Below are 17,815 nucleotides of genomic sequence, written 5' to 3'. Positions count from 1 at the left end.
GGGAGGGTCCATGCCCGCCCGACCTCGGGATCATTTAATCATTTCGTAATCCGGATTAATCAGGTACCCATGGTACACTGCTAAAGCGGCACTCACCCTAAACTCACCTGAGCGACACCCATTCAGGTTGTTTGGGACTTGATACTACGACTATTCAGGATAGCCCCACAGCCCCGGAATGGGAGATAGGGTCATAATTGATATTGTATAGTAGAGACAGGATCTAAGGCTGCATAGCTGAAAGGCAAGCACTAGGGTGCCGCATTTTAGGCAGATAGTTTTCAGACCTTTGAACTACATAACAACCTCGAAACAACCACTCAAAGCCCCGGCGAGGCTGGAGACTCGTTCCTAGAAATAGCACACTCTAGATACATTTCAATACATATAATTGTGGTAGCCTACATATCGCTTCAGCGAAGGGTCAGGGTAAATCAAGTCATATATATACGTATATATGTGCGTACATTCTTTGATATGTGAAAAGATACTTGTACTGGTTTTCTCGCTACGACATCTCTTATGCAGAGATCAACTGAGGAAAACTTGACTCAATAAATCAAGTATTTACGCCATATAAATCCTGGCCTAGGGAGCCGGAAACATAATTATTTCTTCCGAAGGACGGACGTTACCACATTTCCAGGGTTTGTGAGCCTCTAGGTATTACCGATATGATATTTAAGCTGCAGCAGCGGCTTGACTTGCTTGCCCATCAAACATGCCGCAATAAGAATGGGACTATACCGTACGACTCGGTCTATTCCCGTTATGACTGGGACGAGTGTTTTAGGGGACAGGGCGTCTTTTGTGGGCCAGAGCCATATGTTGTACATGAAAGTCCCCAATTCCTTGATTAAGGGTGACGGCTTCTTCCTGAAGGAGGAAACCATCGAGCTTATGTTCCAGCCCGCTCTCAAAGCGCAGCTCGAGAAAAAATATGAATGATCACATAGATACCACGCCGCACATCAAATACAACGTAGTGTTGCCTATGGTTATGAGAAGAAATGTTTGGATCCCCGTCGATAGGGGTTGGAATTTCTAACATCGCGTAACTGTTAAAGACTTCAGCTTATGTTGTAAAGCGATGGGGAGTAGGAAAACTCGGTGATGTGTTTTACATCATTATTTTCTCTTTGTTAAGGGAAATGTTGGGGCTTTATTTACTGTGTCCGGACCAGTTATTTGCTGCGCAAGAGATGCATCTAGCGCCACTATTAGGTTTACTGTATAATAATTGACATGAGCGACACACCAACATAGCACTATAAGGCTGGTAGTATCCTGTTGGTAGCGTAAAATCACTATTAAGACAGTGCAATAAACATTTCTCGGGGTACTCTGGATCTATGTAGTACCCCTCAGCAGCCATTTATGTATTATGGTATCACCATAATAAGCTGCATAACCATGTTTTAGCCTTACATGGTACTTTTTGATGTTGATAGCCTGTATAGTTAATTTGTTAAAGAAGTTCACACTTCAGTGACACTAATCAGATTCAGATCTCACTGCATATCCTTCTCAATTAATATTTAGGCACAAGTACGGAGTAGTGTAGTCGTCAGTGCTTGCACATACCTGGGATTCAGGGGTGGTCGCGTCGATCATCTCGGTGCTCCGACGCGAACCCGCTTCATTTTGGGGGGTTTTTTTTTTCATTTTTCATTTCCCCCCCCCCCCTAATTCTTGGCTAGGGCAATCAGAGAGCGAAAAATAGGCATGGAGAAGGTACTGTATTTGATGGCCATAAAACACAATAAATCTGGGGAGAAAACGAAGTTTAATGATTAGACGAACTAGGTGATAACTATGAGATAATTATGTATAGGAGAAAGGGCAAAACTAATGGAAGCTGCGAGATCTGTGACTACCGCGCTAGCTTACCCAAAAGCGTCTCACATAGCGCAGTCATAGTCCTAGCACCTACAATCTCCAATGCACTAACCTCGATCTCAAACTGCTGGCGGATCCAATTTCTCAACTCAACCGCGACCAGCGAGTCGACTCCATAATTGCTCAGCGGGCGCGTGGGGTCCAAAGGCTCCGCAACTCCCAGACTGCGCATCAAAACAGGATTCACCAACTCGACGGCGGCAGCAAGCAAAATGGTATGGTCCATATCGCTTGCCGAGCCCTTCTTGAGGAGAATCAGCTTCGATTTGGACTCGGCGTTGACATCACCGCCGGCCTTGGTTGTCTTGTTGCCAGATAGAGCGCTGAACCTGTTGACAGGCTCGAAGGGGGTATCGCCGGGCATGATTGCTGTGACTAGTTGGCCGGTATGCGCTGGGTTCAGACGATGCGTTTGCTGTAGGATACTAGTGCGCAGGATTTGATGTAGCAGGGCCTCATGGATGGGTGTCCAGCCACGGGTTTCGAAGACGCGATTGAGCATTGCGCCCTGGGCGTCGTTGGCTAGATATCCAACTTCTTCGACGGGGCCGAGGTTGATCGAGCAGGCTGGAAGGCCCTGCTGGAGCCGGTACGCGGCGAAGGAGTCAAGGAAGGTGTTGCCCGCGGCGTAGTTGGCCTGCCCAAGCTGTCCAACCAGACCACTCACGCTTGATAGCAGGGTGAAGAAATCTAGAGATGTTGACCGCTCGAGCGACACCTGATGCAAGTTCCAAGTGCCAGCGACTTTAGGTGCAATGGGCTGCCGGAACTCGTCAGGTGTCATGGTTGCGAACATGCGGTCGCGGAGGGCCATTGCGCCTTGGACCACCCCGATAACGGGCATAGAAGCAGAAGTGAATGCACGGCGGACGTCTTCAAGGGATGTGATGTCCCCGGTTACCTGGTCGACATGGCATCCCAGACACCGGCAGTCATAGATAATCTTTTGGGATCGCGCGTCATCGTACCCACTACGACAGATTACAACAATGTTCTTCGCCCCATTTCGAGCTAGGTAGATTGCGATGCTTCCGCAGAGACCCTTCAGCCCACCCGCTATGAGGTATGAACCGTCCTCACGTAGGCGGAAAACAGGGCCCGCTGGTCTGAAGGGCAACGGTACGGTCTTGCTGTCCTTGAAGGAGAGAACAACCTTGCCAATCTGCTTCCCGCGCTGCATGTACCTGAAAGCGTCCACAGTTTCGGTAAAGGGGAAGGTTGCACCGATGTAGAGCGGTTTGATATGCCGTTGCCTCACCAGGTCCATGATGTAGACGCCCGTTCGGTAGGTGGTCTCATCGCTGATGCTCTTTCGCGAGAGATCAAGTGCGCGGTAGGAGCAGTTGCGGTCGAACGGCTCCATAGAGAGACTGTTTCGGTCAAGCATGTCCTTCTTCCCGATCTCAACGAGAGTGCCATTCTCGGCGATACATCTCCAACTCTCATGCAGCATGTCCCCAGTCAGAGAATTGAGACAGACATCGACCCCGCGGCCATTGGTCGCCTTCATCAATTCTTTAGCAAAGGCTGTGCTGCGCGAAGAGAACATGCGGTCTCGCGAGACCCCATAATTCTTGGCCAGGAAATCCCGTTTTGCATCCGTCCCGACGGTCACATAGATTTCCGCGCCGAGATAGTGGCACAGCTCAATGGCCGCCAGACCGACCCCACCAGACGCAGAATGGATTAAGACAGACTGTCCCTTTTGAAGGTTGGCTAGCGTCACGAGACCATAAACAGCTGTGTGCACTGCGATTCCGAGCGTTGTCCCGTCTTCGAACGAGACCCAGTCGGGCAAGGGGTGAACAGCATGCCAGCGGTTTCTCACACGGTTGGCGAAGCAGCCGCCGTCTCGCCGGACCATGAGCACTCGATCTCCAGGTTTGACCGTGCTTACAGCGTCGCCAATAGAAGTGACGATTCCTGTGCACTCCAGACCAAACAAGTGCTCATTGGCCGGCACGAATCCCATCGCGTTCGCCAGATCCTTGAAGTTCATCCCTGCCGCGTGAACCTCTATCTCAACCTCGTCGTCTCCAAGCTTTGGCAGATAAGGAATTTCGCTGTAGATTAATGTCTCCAATGTACCAGGTCTCTCGCTGATTAAGCGGATATGGGATTTGTGGTCGTGAATAATGTCGTCGCGAACAGGTGCTCCTCCCCCTTCTCCATCCTCCCTTTCCTTTTGTGCCTGGTTCAGCACGTCATCTGCTACAACACGACTGACATGATACATTCCATCCCGCTCCACGAACTCGCTGTCAGCTTCCTGGAGGTTATCCACAAATGAGATATGACGAAGTGCTGTGTCAATCGCCCCAAAGCTACCGGTACTGGTCGTGGACTCTACATCCAGGCACAGGATAAGGTTCGATGGGTACTCTGCTCGAAGCGACCGCGCAACTCCGAACATGAGGCCTTGCTCTGGGTGCGTAACCCTCATTTGAGACCTATGTAGTTTCAGCAATTTGCACAAACCATAAATATGTTGACGTGGGAACCCACCCCTTAGTGACCCATACTACGCGGCATTGCTGCTCCAGTAGACCTCGCAGGGCGGCAAACTGTTCATCCGCCAAGGTAGAGAGAACTGGCCGATCCATCTCATCTATAATCAGAACCGTGCTGGTCGGCGGGACCTTGTGAAACGGTAGACTGTGCTGCAATATATCCCACCCCCTTTGACCCAGCTCGTCCCGGATCACATCAGCGCAAGGAATTGGAGTATCAAAATGCAACAAGTGTACGTTGTCCCTTTCAGCACCAGGGGTGTCTATCTTCGATTTTTTCTCCCTCAGGGCTCCAACGTAGAGTATATTGAGGATTCCGCTCTTAGGGATATGAACATCATGAACAGTGTCGAGACCGGCCGGGCTGGAAGTGCCACCTGATAATAGTTAGATATCTTTGGCAGCAATATACCTTGGGGAGCCTTGGAAATGATACATACCATTCAGGAATGGAAGCCCAGCTACTCTTACCACAACCAAATATCCATTCACTGCCAGGACATCCCGACCGCGCTGGATGGTTTGTTCAAGCTCCGGCTCCCCCTCGGTGACCTTCAAGATGACGAAGTCGTACTTCTCTTCAATTTCATCAAAATGCTCGTGTTTCGCATCTACTACTTGCACGGCAACACCCGGTTCCGCAGCGTATTTCTTATGCGCCACGAGTCCAGCGGTTTGAGACGGAGCGAGTAAGCGGTAGCTACACCCCCGGGCCATAGGACCCGCCCTGGCGCGAACATGATCAAGGTATAGGGACTCACCACCCGTGGGGCCGTCGCGTAGCGCCACCTCGATCACCTTTGCTGACGGGCGTTTGTGCGCGATGAGTGCCAGTAGCCTGGCCATTTGTGTCAGGGCTGGGGCAACGTCGCCATTTTCATCTCCATTGGCCTTGTCTGATAACAATGCCGCCTGTAAGATATGTGCCGTCTGAGCCGATGTGATAAAGTCAATGTCTGGGTTCCAGACAACCTGCGTGAAGGCATGGGGCCGGTCGGCGCTCGCATTGATAGCGTGGTATCGTAAGCCCTCAAGGTGGAACAAGACTCCATTGCTTTCCTGGGAGATTGCGCGGATATCACTGACATAGCGTTTATTGTCATCTGGCCGGCCAACGCCACTCCATACGGCCTCGGAGGCTACAATCGCCTCACCGCTAGATGGAACCTCGTGCGGGAAGATGACAAGGTTATCAATGAGGGCAGGGGGCATGAGGGTGTTGATCGCAGAATGATGACCACGGTTCAGGGCGACGGTAGCAATCTGTAGGCATCCATCGATCGCGGCGGGATGCATTGCGTACTGGCTCTGCGGATAGCGAGACTCGGGGGCTTGCAGTCGCACCAAAGCCCGGCATTGACGCGAGTCTGCCTTGGCTTCGACTTGTTGGCAGGGCTGGAATGCAGGACCAAAGTGGTAGCCGACGTGGCGCATAGCCTTGTACCATACCGCGCCTGGGACTGGGTGTTGCAGAGGTGCAATGTCGGTGACACTGGTTAGTGGCCGGGGAAAGCGCTGGTCTCCAACACTCACAAGTCCCCGACAGTGTTCTTCAATTGAGCTATCCTTTGTAATTGTGGACACAGTGAACTCGTGCCATGACTCCTTAGTGCTGGAGCATGGTTGTAGAGACAGCAGGATTTTAGTCACACCGTCTGTGTCCAGCGTAAGCATACGTGGGAATGTCACATTGCGCAATTTGAAGGGGAGCTCTGAGGCAAGAGTCCCCTCTGGAATCTCTCCCATTGCATACTTCTTCTGATAGATTGCTTCAATTGCCATGGCAATGTAACCTGCTGCGGGGAAGATAACACTGTCTCCGAGGAGATGGTCACGTAGCCAGGTGGTGTCGCTGAGCCGCAGTACGTTCTTCCATACAGGAGTGGTCCATGGGCTACCGAGAATTTTACTACCAAGGAGGTCATGATAGGGGAATTTGCGATAGCGCCAATCGTGACTTGATTCACTCTCGTGCCAGTACTTGACGGTGTGATTCCACTGGTAGTTGGGGAGATCTGATACAAACACCGGGGGAGTGTCAGCAGCATCGTCGTTGAATGCCTGTAGACGAATAGGATAGCCCATGTTAAACAGTGTCCCGGCTGCATGGAGCAAGGTCGAGACTGCGATAGGGCCGCGCTTCCAGGCCGAGCCATACCCGACCGAGGATGAAGCGGCCTTCTTGATCTGATTGATCGGCCCTGATAGTGCGTCACTTGGCCCAATTTCAAGGAGGTAATCCACGCTCTCTACCCCTGCTACTAGCTGTTGAGCGGCCTGGCTGAAAAGCACAGGTGAGACCATGTTAGTTACCCAATAAGCAGGCCCTGGTGACTTTGTAATGATTTCGCCTGTGGTTGATGACACCATAATGGATCCTTTGTTCCCATTGTGCTTTGGCCACTCGACTTGTTGCCTCAACAGTTCTTCATAACGGCCAGCGACAGCCCCCATGTGGCGGGAATGATATGCTGCATCTACCCGAAGGAGTCTTGCAAAATGACCAGCATCCTTGACTCGTTCTTCGATAGTGACAAGCTCCGACTTCACTCCAGAGAGAGTGACACCTTGTGGGCTGTTGATGCAGGCAACCTCAACAGTCGTACCTTTTATATACGGAAGAACTTGGTCGGCCCCTAGACCGACAGCCATCATCCCGACAGGGACTTCGTACACAGCTTCGGAAGTTGCCTTGCCCCGATAGTACGCTATCAGGATAGCCTGTTCAGGAGAGAGGTGGCCTACAGCGACAGCTGCTGCAATTTCTCCAGACGAATGCCCAACCACTGCTTCTGGCACCACACCTGCATGTTGGAATACAGCCAGGATCGCCAGTTGGAGTGCCGTGACAAGTGGCTGAGACAGTTCCGGATGCTGAACCTGGGCATCATCAGCAGTTAATTGTGCATAGAGCGACCAGGAGGGCGGATCATGAGCGTCTTGTAGTACTCCATCCAAGTGCTGGATAGTGCGAGCTGCGAGCGGAAATGTTTTAACAAGCTCTCTTCCCATTTTGGGCCACTGGGCTCCTTGCCCAGTAAAGATAAAACCAACTCTGGGCTTCTGGCCGGATATATGGCCTCGACTTAAGTTGAGTAGGTCAAGGGTTGAGGTGCTCGTGACGGCAAAGGCGCGGTGATAATGGCGGGATCTCCGTTCGCTCAACGTATACGCAAGATCTCGAAGAGAGACCTTCACAGCAGGATCGGATAGATGCCGATCTAATGCCGCAGCCTGGATATCCAGTGCCTTTTCATCGTTTGCTGAAAAGACTAAAAGATAGGGCCGCGTGGCTGATTCCTCAGCAAATATATCATCCGTCTCTTCGTTTATATAAGAAGAGACATGGTGATGACCCAGATCCTTAGCCTCGTCAACGATGACATGAGCATTAGAGCCTCCATACCCGAACGAATTGATGCTAGCTCGCCGCACGTCAACCTTTGGCCTGGGAGTGGCTGTTCTCGAAGTATACAGTCGGAGTGCTTCAAAGTCGATCTTAGGACTAGGGTCTAAAAAGGTCGGATTGCCAGGAATGACACCATGCTCCAAGCTAAGAATGGTCTTTAGAAGCCCAGACAAACCAGCGGCTGGCTCCGAGTGACCGATATTGCTTTTCACTGACCCAATTCGCAAGGGACGGTTAGGATTTTGGAACGGTGTGAAGACTGTCGCAACACCGGTCGCCTCTAGAGAATCACCCGCTCTTGTTCCGGTGCCGTGGAATTCAACGTAGTTTGTCAGCGAAAGGTCTTTTATGCCTGCATTCTGATACGCCTGTCGAATAGCAGCCGACTGTGCTGCGGGGTTGGGGCTTGCGATACCAGCCGTCCAACCGTCACTATTTGTGGCAGTTCCACGAATGATCGCGCGAATAGGGTCTCTATCCTTGATAGCATCACTCAAGCGCTTCAAATACACCATGTTGATTGCCTCAGCCTTGATGTATCCGTCGGCCTTGGAGTCGAACGTGTGGCAACGCCCGGATAGGGACGCTGCACCATTTGCACCCATGTAATGGTCCATCACATGCTCCGGGCTGCAGTAGAGATTGGCCCCTGCTACAATTGCCGAGGATATCTCATTGGATTGGAGGTATCTCATCGCAAGGTCTATCCCGATGAGGGCCCCGGAGCAGGCAGTGTCGATTGTCATACTGTAAGGAACTTTATTAGCGACAGCCCCGTTGACACCTCTGGTAGCACAACTCACCTTGGGCCTTTGATGTTGAGGAAGTGACTCAGGCGATTGCTGAGCATGGCTCTACCCACGCCAACGACTGTCGCCGAGGCACGATTTTCTGGATCGCGGGCCTGCATATCACCATAGTCACTAGCAAATGAACTGACGAAGCAGCCTACAGACGCTCCGTCGAGTTGCTCCAATGTGGCGCCCGCATTTTCGAGGCCCTCATAGACAACCTCCAGTAATTGGCGTTGCTGTGGATCCATGGAAGTGGCCTCTATTCCCGAAAGCCGAAAGAACTGGGCATCAATGTCGCGGGGATCGACATCTTGGAGGAACATTCCTCCCGGGGAGGCCATGGTTTGCGGCTTGAGTGAGCCATCGTAATGTGTATTCAATGAATATCGAGTTCCCGGGGGCGTGTTGATAGCAATTCGCCCCTCCTCAAGAAACCGCCAGAAGGCTCGTGGGGTGTGGCATGAGTCTGGGAGCCTGCAAGCCATGCTTACCACGGCCACAGGCTCTTGGGTATAGGGGCTACTGCCGTTGAGCAGTTCATGGTGAGCATCCTCACTTGGGGCATGATTTGTGTGACCGAATCCATTGACTTTGGTGTGTATATCCATGCTTTCGTTTGCGAGTCCAGGTATCTTGCTAAGTGTGTTGAAGAAGAAGAAGGTCGGTAAATGTAGGATGGATCCCATAGATATAGGATGGGGCCAAAATGCCAATGTTACCCAAGCTACATATAACGCAACACGGCTGAACCATATCAATGCTCTCCATAGCTGCTATCGACATGCGCTTTTTAAGATTGCCCTATCGGATGGGTGCATCACTCAACGAGCACCCTACTTCACTAGTTCAAAGAAAAGACATGTCCGCAACACGATACATCACACCATCTCTGGCCTCTCGGGGTCTTTGATATTCCCGGTGATAAGAAAGACTCGTTTTTTACTCGCACTCCAGGCGGCCCAAGGATCAGGTAGGAGGGTATACCCTGTAGAGATCAAGCCACATGTAACGAAAGCAACCCGTACTGACTGCCCTATATCTGGATCTTGGGAGTATGCCAGAGCCTCAAACGAGTGGAGTAAAGCTGTTATGTACAGTCACGCTGTATTTGTCTGATCTACGGAGTACGCAGCCAAGAAATGGTGGAGCTGGCCAAATAAAGTTCCAAAACCCGGACACGAGGTCTCCACCCCGACCCCTAGGGCCGTTCCGCCCCGTTCGGGCCGTATGCATGTCGATCTCCAGGGCTGTCCACCGATCTTTAAGGGATCCGCGCTTTCCGAGCAGGATCCCACCTAATATTTGCATAGAGCCGCATCACATCGTCTTCCCGAGAGGCCGAATGGAGGAACCACACTTCGACTCATGGAAGAGGGATTCGCATTATCTCGCAGACGAACGTGCCAATGGAATCCAGCTTGATCCACTCACGGCACCCGTTCGTGTGATCGGGCGGCTCAGTTCATGATCGCCATGCTTGAGAGAATGGTATCAAGATCAATTGGGAATTGAAAATTACAATACGTACCTTGCAATTGATACACTGAACTTTGCAAATATTGCTCAGCAAATATCAGAGCCAGAGTGAGGGACACTCATCTGTTGCCAGGCTATATCTTGAAACTTGCCTCTTCTTCCTCTCCATTCTATCACAACACTTGATCACACACATCCAAACATGCCTGCCCATGAGGACGTCCAATTCCGCACCCTCGACAACACAGTCCTTCGCGGCCGTCTCTTCCCGGCAGACCAGCGAGGACCAGGAATCATCATGACACCGGGCGTACGTACAGCCAAATCCCCTAACTCCCCGTTCCACTAACAACATCTCCCAGTTCAACGCAACCAAAGAAATGCTTGGCCTCCCAACTACCGCAGCATCTTTCCAACGCGCTGGCATCACTGCCCTAATTTATGACCCACGTGGCGTGGGCCTCAGCAACGGCACCCCACGCAACGACATCAACCCCTTCCAATCCGTCGATGATCTGTCCGACGCCCTAACTTACCTTCTCTCTCACCCAAACATTGACCGGTCACAGGGCGTCGCCCTATGGGGCATGTCACTCGGCGCCAGCATCGCCCTCGTAACAAGCGCCCTTGACCCACGCGCCCGCTTCACAATCGCCATATGCCCGGTCGTCGGCGCAACACAGAACCTACCCAAATTGTCTGCCGTGCTTTCTAAAGCCGCACAGGACCGCGAGTCCCGCTCCAAAGGCAACGAGCCATTCTACGTCCCCATGCTGACGAAAACTGGCGAGAACCCAGCTGGTTTCAATTTGGGCTTTGAGCGCGATGTCGCGATAAGATTACTCAATGCGCAAGACGTGAATGATCCGCTTCGTGCGGAGCTCGCGCCCAACCATGTCAATCGCACGACGGTGGGCACGTATAGGAATATGCTGCTTTGGGAACCGAGCCATATGTGGAAATATCTTACGCGCCCGGTGCTTTTTGTTCTGGCGGAGCAGGATGCGGTTGTTGGCACGGAGGCGCAGGAAAGACACTTTGGCGCGATAATAGTAGATAAGGAGCTATATGTACAGAATGGGGCGGTGCATATGGATATTTTGGAGGGATTGCATCAGGATGCCGTTAATCACGTACAGACAGAGTTTGCGCGGAAGCTATGGTAATATTGGAGATGTGGGGAGAATCGGGATACGTGACCTCGATGGTTGTCTGGATTGACTAGGTACCGTCTTAGGGTGCACTGGCCGAGGTATAACGGTAGATAGCACCTGAATGGAAATTAATAGTGTCCTCAATTGCTATCACTGGCCATGTGCGCGTTATATACGAATATTTCACTTGGTGGCTCTAATTTTCTTTTCTCTAGGGATGCTGTCTAGACCTCTGCAAAGCCCACAAACAGGCCTGACCTTCCACGTATTATATAGGTTTAAATTTTTAAGATATAGGATTAAAACAGCGATATAAGTATATATTCTGATTTTGAACAAAATCCGACTAGTGAAGGTCAAGATATCACGGAAAAGGTTAATATTGATGTCGTAATGTTGGATATATATTTAGGATTCACACAGGAGTACTATCACTTTCTAAGTGAGCCTCTGTTAAAACTTATCTTACTACCGCGTTTTCTCGCGCATTTAAACGTGATGTATAAATTCTATGTACAAATGAAATTAATAAAATATTACCCTAATCTAAGGACTAGAAATGGGGTCTAAACATAGGGTAACTAAAAAAGGCACGTTTTTCGGAATGTTTGTATTGTTTAGTGCTTACTGGGCCCTATTAGGCCCCCATTCAAAGCCCAGTGGGCTTTCACCCCGGGCCCATAGCCCATTAGTGGGTTGGGGCGGGTTGGGCTTTGGGCTTTGTGGGCTTTGCGGAGGTCTAATATTACTGTCCCGTATTCCACTACTATATTAAGTCTAACCATCCATGAATTAACATTTCCTCACCTCGAAAAAGTCAGTTCTTGACAACCACATTTGCTACACCGTCTATCTGGCTTGATATCGCAACAATTAGTCTCCGATAGCCCACCACTGAAGTGCCTTGATAGCCCCTTAAACCTCCCAAAACCGCCCTACATCGCGACTCCAAACCACAACCCCGCACACAGCACCCCGTTAACCAGCAACTGATGAAACACAACCCAAAGCGCAGAATTGACATATTTGGGCGCCAGAACCGTCCACAGCACTGCATCATTGCGCCACCAAAGACATGACGCCATCATCCCCAGAGCACTAATCGCAGAAGATAATGCCTGGTAGGTGGCGTACTCTACAAAGGCTTGCAATCTAGAAGCTCTGATCTTTGATGTTGTTGTTGCGCTTAGAAGCAATAAGCCAGCAAGAGACCACCAGACGGGTCCGATCCAGTTGCTTAATATAGTTTGCAGTGAAACGAGTATGACATTTGACATGCTGTCCGTGTGTGAGATGCCGTTGTACCCATTCATCATGTCCAGAGAGGCGAGGGAGTTGTTGCGTCCGCCAGAGAAAAAGGCACTTTGGGTGAGGAGAAGGATGGTGAGGGATATTGTGGAGGGCTTTGCGTCGATAGTTGAGAATATGGACACTTGTTATGACGCATGGTTAGTAAGGTTCCAGTATGAAGAGTTGATTAGGAAGCATACCGAGGCAGTGCATTTCAAGGTCGAAGATCAGGAATAGGATGAGGCTCTTCGGCCGGGCTTGGGCACGGAGATATACATTTGCAAGTTCGACGACGGTGGTAAGTATAGCTAGGTACGCGGGGTATCATTAGTCCTAGTCGCAGTATATATAGTAAACAGACAAACCTTGTCTAGAATGATGGTTCACGCTCACAGACTGACGCCTAGCAAGCAGCAAGATGCATAGGGTCAATAGCCCGCTCCACAACGTCCAGAGGGCCATATTTCCAACATCTCTGGTGAAGATTGACTGGAGTCGTGGAGATAGACAGTTCAGGAGCTCAGGGTTGAAGGTATGCGTTGAGCTCATTTTGAAAAGTACCGTCAAGGCACATACGAGCGACGCAAAGAATGTTGAGGCGGACGTATTTACGCCGAGGGCCACGCTGATACTTTTGGAAAGCGTCCGTGCTGCTACAACATGCGCACCCGCCGCCAGGATCCACAGCCATAGTGGGTTGTCATGAAAGATGCCATGCAGAAACTTCCCAGTGCCCCAGGGTGTCTCTGCAGCCGGGTTCAAGCTCTGACCAGCAATATGTAGCTGAGCGAGGAATAAGACACTTGTTCTGGCATTTCTTGGGGATGATCTAAATAAGAGTTAGATAACATATCCAAGGCTAATGTAAAGACAACATAGCATGGTGACCATACCGTCGGAGTCCTAGATAAACAAGCCATGCGAGGGATGTCCAATACCAGAAATGGTGTTCTTCTGCCACTAGGCGGGTAGAGAACATTGTTGTACCTTGGAGAAAGGCGAAAATTCCGGCAATTAGCCAACCAGAGTCATTAGAATTACTGTGACAGAACAGCAGGCTTGATAGTAGAAGAACTACCACCAATGATAGCAGTGCTATGCCTGTGCCCATGCGGGAGAAGTTGAGATTATTATGCGGGATGTTAAGAACCTGCTGGGCTTCAATGCAGATCTGTTCCGGATTAGCTCACCATGCAAATATCGAATGCTGGGTAGACTTACTTCCTTTAGCAACTGCACAGCATCTTGAATGTCGAGATCGGTACTCCACGCTGTCCCAGGCTTTTCAGAATTGAACCTCTCCCATAGGCACAGAACGCGGCGCACTCTGTCCGAACCACAAAGACACGTCCCGTCACATAAAACTAGATCCACCGGAATTTCCAGGTTATATCTCAGATTCAGAAGGCTGATCATCTGCTTGGCGTTGCGCATTAAGGCGCCCATCTGGTCACCCACCTGGGGGAAAATTGCAAGTAGCTCGTCGATATAAACACCCACACTTCCAACAGGAATTGAAACCCCCAGGAGTGTTGACAGTGTCGGGACAAGGTCAACCTGGTCAACAACAGAATAATACTTATACTCCGAATTGTACGGATGAGAATTTGGCAGTGCCTTTCTCAGAAATTTGAACTTCGGTGAGACGAATACTAGAGCAGAAGCAATTTCAGCGGCTGTATCACCACCGTGATTGCCGTTCTCCGTCATTCCGTGGTCGCCTGCTATGACGAATAGAGTGTTTTGGTGGTGAGGCAGCCGCTCTAAACCAGAGTATATCCGGCGGACTACGTCGTCCATTTCAACTTGCTTTGCTCTCACGATCGGGCTATAAAAATAGGAATCAGAAAATCATCCAGATCTAATAGGAGGAAGATATAGTGACGCGGGCTAGTATACCTTCTAGCACCTCCAAAATGAGCTGCATTATCGAGGCCAAGGTAGTGCAGAACCAGGCCCTTATAGTCATCTCTGTCGAGTTCTGCCACCAATCCCCTCGTAACGTTGCTGTCAACCTCGCTAAAGTTCTGAATGTTACAAGTGCATTGTTTCAGTCAAATCTAATATAGTCTGCATTGGCAAAATCTAACTCACCGGTAGATAAAAGGAGTCAACAGTTTCATAGCGGTCCCATATCTCTGGGTACAGCATACACCACATGTCGATACCGTAGTAGACCATCTTCTTTTCCGTTGCACGTTCAGACTTGAGGCGGGACAGCCATGTATCCCCTCCTACAAGGCGCCTTGCATCGGCGGAGTGCATCACATTGAGCCATGCGTCGAGGAAAGATTGCCCACTGCCCTGCGTCATGGCTTTAATCCGCGACAGGGTTAGGGTAGGCGGGGCAGCAAGAGCAGTGAACGGAATCGCGGAGCCAGATTTTATGAGACTACAGAGCGTTAAGACACGATAATGGGTGCCAGCGAGAATAGAAACGCAAATTACCTCCGTGTAAAGTTGAATCCCGAGTCACCCTCATAGACGAAGTCACTAGGTAAAAATGTCAGCTGGCCTATCCCACGTATTTAGATCGAGCATTTAAGAACAGCATCGCACCTGCGTAGGGCATCAATCACCATGAAAATGACTTTCTCAAAAGGCGGAGACAGATGGGGATCATATTCATCCACTCTAGCTTGTTCCAACCCAGCCTGTTTGAGGTCGTGATTGAATGCCAGCGTTGGAGGAGGACAGAAATATCCGGTCATGAAGATCCCAACCCCCAATACTATGCCAATATTTGCGAATAGGAGTAGCATCTTCTGTTGCCTAAAGAAAATCATTGTCAACAGCTGCAATTGATCGTCCGACATATGTTCCTGAGGCTTTGAGATAGCACTGTGTGGATACTTAGATAACCCGCAAATTGCGAAATCACGTCTATGCCATGTACTTGAAGCTGCAAGCCATTTGTTTCTGAAAATTACTAGCTCTTGATACCTCTGTACCAACAGCCCTCAGCCTCAGCCTGTCTCTGAAATAATCAGGCCTCCAGATTGTCTTACATTCGGGTATTGAATTGGGGGGCTCAGCCGCATTGAGAGGGGGGAGGGGAAGTTGGCCGGGTGTAGATCCATGCAAGACACACGCAGTTCCACCTTAGGACACATCATGTTGGGACACATCACCTTAGGATATGTCTGCATATATCTAAGCATCTGCATATATCTAAGCATCTGCATATATCGAGGCATCTGCATATACCGAGTCATCTGCATATACCTAGTCATCTGCATATCTATAGTCAGATAATTTGACACAACACTGCTGTCGTGTCCCATTGGCATGAGCTGTACATCTCGCGTGCGGCTACATATTAAACCCCCAGAGCTTGATAAAACCCAAAATAGAAAGAGGTTACGCTAGTATAATACAGCTTCGCTCCGCTTACTACTAGCAAACGGTATTCGGTCGTGCAGTGACTTTCCACTAGTTTGGGATTTCTGTCCACGCTCGAAAAAGGTGCGAGATTCGACAAAATACAGCCCTGAATCATGCTGGAGCCCCATGTTTGCCTGATCTGGATGATCGTGTTTCTGGTGCCTTTTATTGCAAGACGAATCTATCAATGGAGTCGTCTGCGGCATATTGCAGGTCCCCCAGTGACCGGATGGACAAAATTATGGTTACTAAAACAGGCCTGGTCCGGTAGGCTCTGTGACAGCCTCTACGATGCTTGTAAAGAATATGGTATGAATGACCCGTTTATACATAACGCAGGGATTGACGATTTCTCCCAGGCCCGCTCGTACGCATTGGGCCAAAGTGGGTGTTATGCGGGGATTCCGCTGAGATCCGCAGGATATGGGGAATAAATTCTGGCTATTACCGCTCAGACTGGTACAAGGCCGTTCGCCTAAATAGCGAAGTGGATAACGTCTTGACGGTGATTGATAATAAGAAGCATCACCAGCTCCGAAGCCATCTCAGGCCGGGGTACGGAGGCAAGGGCATCGCAAATGAGGAACAGCTTGTTGAGCAGCAGATCGAAAATCTCATAGCACTAATAGAGCGGCAGTATGTCTCTACCCAGGTAGCCTTGCGGCCCTGCAATCTGGCTCGAACAATGCAGTACCTAACACAGGATGTTATCACGGCTGTCGGGTTTGGAAAATCAGCGGGCTACTTGGAGGCAGATCGCGATATGTACGGCATCCTGGAAACGTCCGAGGCCCTCCATCGACCCGTCCATATGGTCACTCTGCTTCCAACTGTCCGGAAAATTCTAGAAAGCCGTCTGCTGAAGCCCTTCCATCCTAAACCCCATGACGGGCGCGGGGTTGGTCGGTTCCTTGGTTACATCAGGGACCTTGTCGATGAAAGATACGCCGACCTGAAAACTAGCCATACCGATATGCTCCAGTCCTTTATCAACTCTGGTTTGAGCAGACCCGAAGTCGAGTCGGAAGCACTTGTGACCCTGTTTGGCGGCACGGACACGACATCCACTGCTCTCCGAAACATTATTTTTTATTTGTCGACCACCCCTCAAGCATACAGGGCACTTCAATCCGAGATCGACGATGCTTTCAAAACAGTGACAAGGCCAGTGATTAGCAAGGCCGAGGCAGAAGCCCTGCCGTTCCTCCAGGCATGCATCAAGGAAGGACTGAGAATTTTCCCACCTAGTATGGGCCTCATGGGGAAGGTGTGCCCACATGACGATACTATCTGCGGCATCAAGGTTCCCGCAAACACCAAGGTCGCTTGGTCAGCGCTGGCTATTATGAGAAACCGAAGCATCTTTGGAGAAAATGCAGACGTTTATGATCCGCAGCGGTGGATTGACGCACCGGTAGAAAGGAGGAAGGAGATGGATGCATCATACGGCTTAGTGTTTGCCACTGGAACCAGGTGGGAGTGCCTAGGGAAGCGACTGGCATATATAGAGCTAGGAAAGACGATCTTCGAGGTAGGCGCCATCTCCCACGTCCCACCGCTCGTTCTAATTGCTGATAATCTTACAGCTATTCCGACTGTTCGATTTTGCTATGGTCGATCCCATTGTACCTTTTCGGTGGGCTAATCATGGACTAACAGCGCATTTTGGTATGAATGTAAGAATAACTCGGCGAGTAGAACTAGATGGCGAGAAAGCATCTTAACTATACGCATAGCATATCCTGCGATGTTATTCCAGCAAGTCTGCTAGTTCTCAGCTCATTTAGCTGAAATTGAAGTGTATCTCAAATTTCTCTGTGTCCTGGGGGGGCGATGGAAACAAAGCTAGGTCAGGTGAATACATATAATAAACAGTGACCAGGATCATACATATATGTA

At 50.2% G+C, this 17,815-nt stretch overlaps 4 protein-coding genes across 4 annotated transcripts; 2 read left to right on the top strand and 2 right to left on the bottom strand.

The window, feature by feature from the left end:
* Positions 1 to 1,873: 1,873 nt before the first annotated feature.
* Positions 1,874 to 9,220, bottom strand: N7479_004670 (type I polyketide synthase; the record flags this gene model as incomplete). Its single annotated transcript, XM_057252367.1, has 4 exons — positions 1,874 to 4,349; positions 4,405 to 4,786; positions 4,850 to 8,565; positions 8,622 to 9,220. 4 exons carry the CDS (start codon positions 9,218 to 9,220, stop codon positions 1,874 to 1,876), a joined length of 7,173 nt encoding a protein of 2,390 aa, XP_057111692.1.
* A 1,070-nt stretch (positions 9,221 to 10,290) lies between these two features.
* Positions 10,291 to 11,254, top strand: N7479_004669 (alpha/beta hydrolase; the record flags this gene model as incomplete). Its single annotated transcript, XM_057252366.1, has 2 exons — positions 10,291 to 10,398; positions 10,451 to 11,254. The coding sequence occupies 2 exons, from the start codon at positions 10,291 to 10,293 to the stop codon at positions 11,252 to 11,254; spliced, it is 912 nt and encodes a 303-aa protein (XP_057111691.1).
* A 923-nt stretch (positions 11,255 to 12,177) lies between these two features.
* Positions 12,178 to 15,318, bottom strand: N7479_004668 (uncharacterized protein; the record flags this gene model as incomplete). Its single annotated transcript, XM_057252365.1, has 9 exons — positions 12,178 to 12,674; positions 12,733 to 12,840; positions 12,898 to 13,361; positions 13,426 to 13,703; positions 13,754 to 14,360; positions 14,432 to 14,559; positions 14,627 to 14,924; positions 14,981 to 15,025; positions 15,092 to 15,318. The coding sequence occupies 9 exons, from the start codon at positions 15,316 to 15,318 to the stop codon at positions 12,178 to 12,180; spliced, it is 2,652 nt and encodes an 883-aa protein (XP_057111690.1).
* Positions 15,319 to 16,029: 711 nt separating this feature from the next.
* On the top strand, positions 16,030 to 17,561 carry N7479_004667 (cytochrome P450; the record flags this gene model as incomplete). The annotated part of the gene is made up of 2 exons (XM_057252364.1): positions 16,030 to 16,225; positions 16,276 to 17,561. 2 exons carry the CDS (start codon positions 16,030 to 16,032, stop codon positions 17,559 to 17,561), a joined length of 1,482 nt encoding a protein of 493 aa, XP_057111689.1.
* Positions 17,562 to 17,815: the final 254 nt, after the last annotated feature.

Source organism: Penicillium vulpinum (genome assembly GCF_028829585.1).
Source record: "Penicillium vulpinum strain IBT 29486 chromosome Unknown utg000002l_segment0_segment0, whole genome shotgun sequence".
In the NCBI taxonomy this organism is placed as follows: domain Eukaryota; kingdom Fungi; phylum Ascomycota; class Eurotiomycetes; order Eurotiales; family Aspergillaceae; genus Penicillium; species Penicillium vulpinum.
The sequence above is the reverse complement of the archived record's forward strand: the minus strand, read 5'-3'. Positions and strand labels throughout refer to the sequence as shown.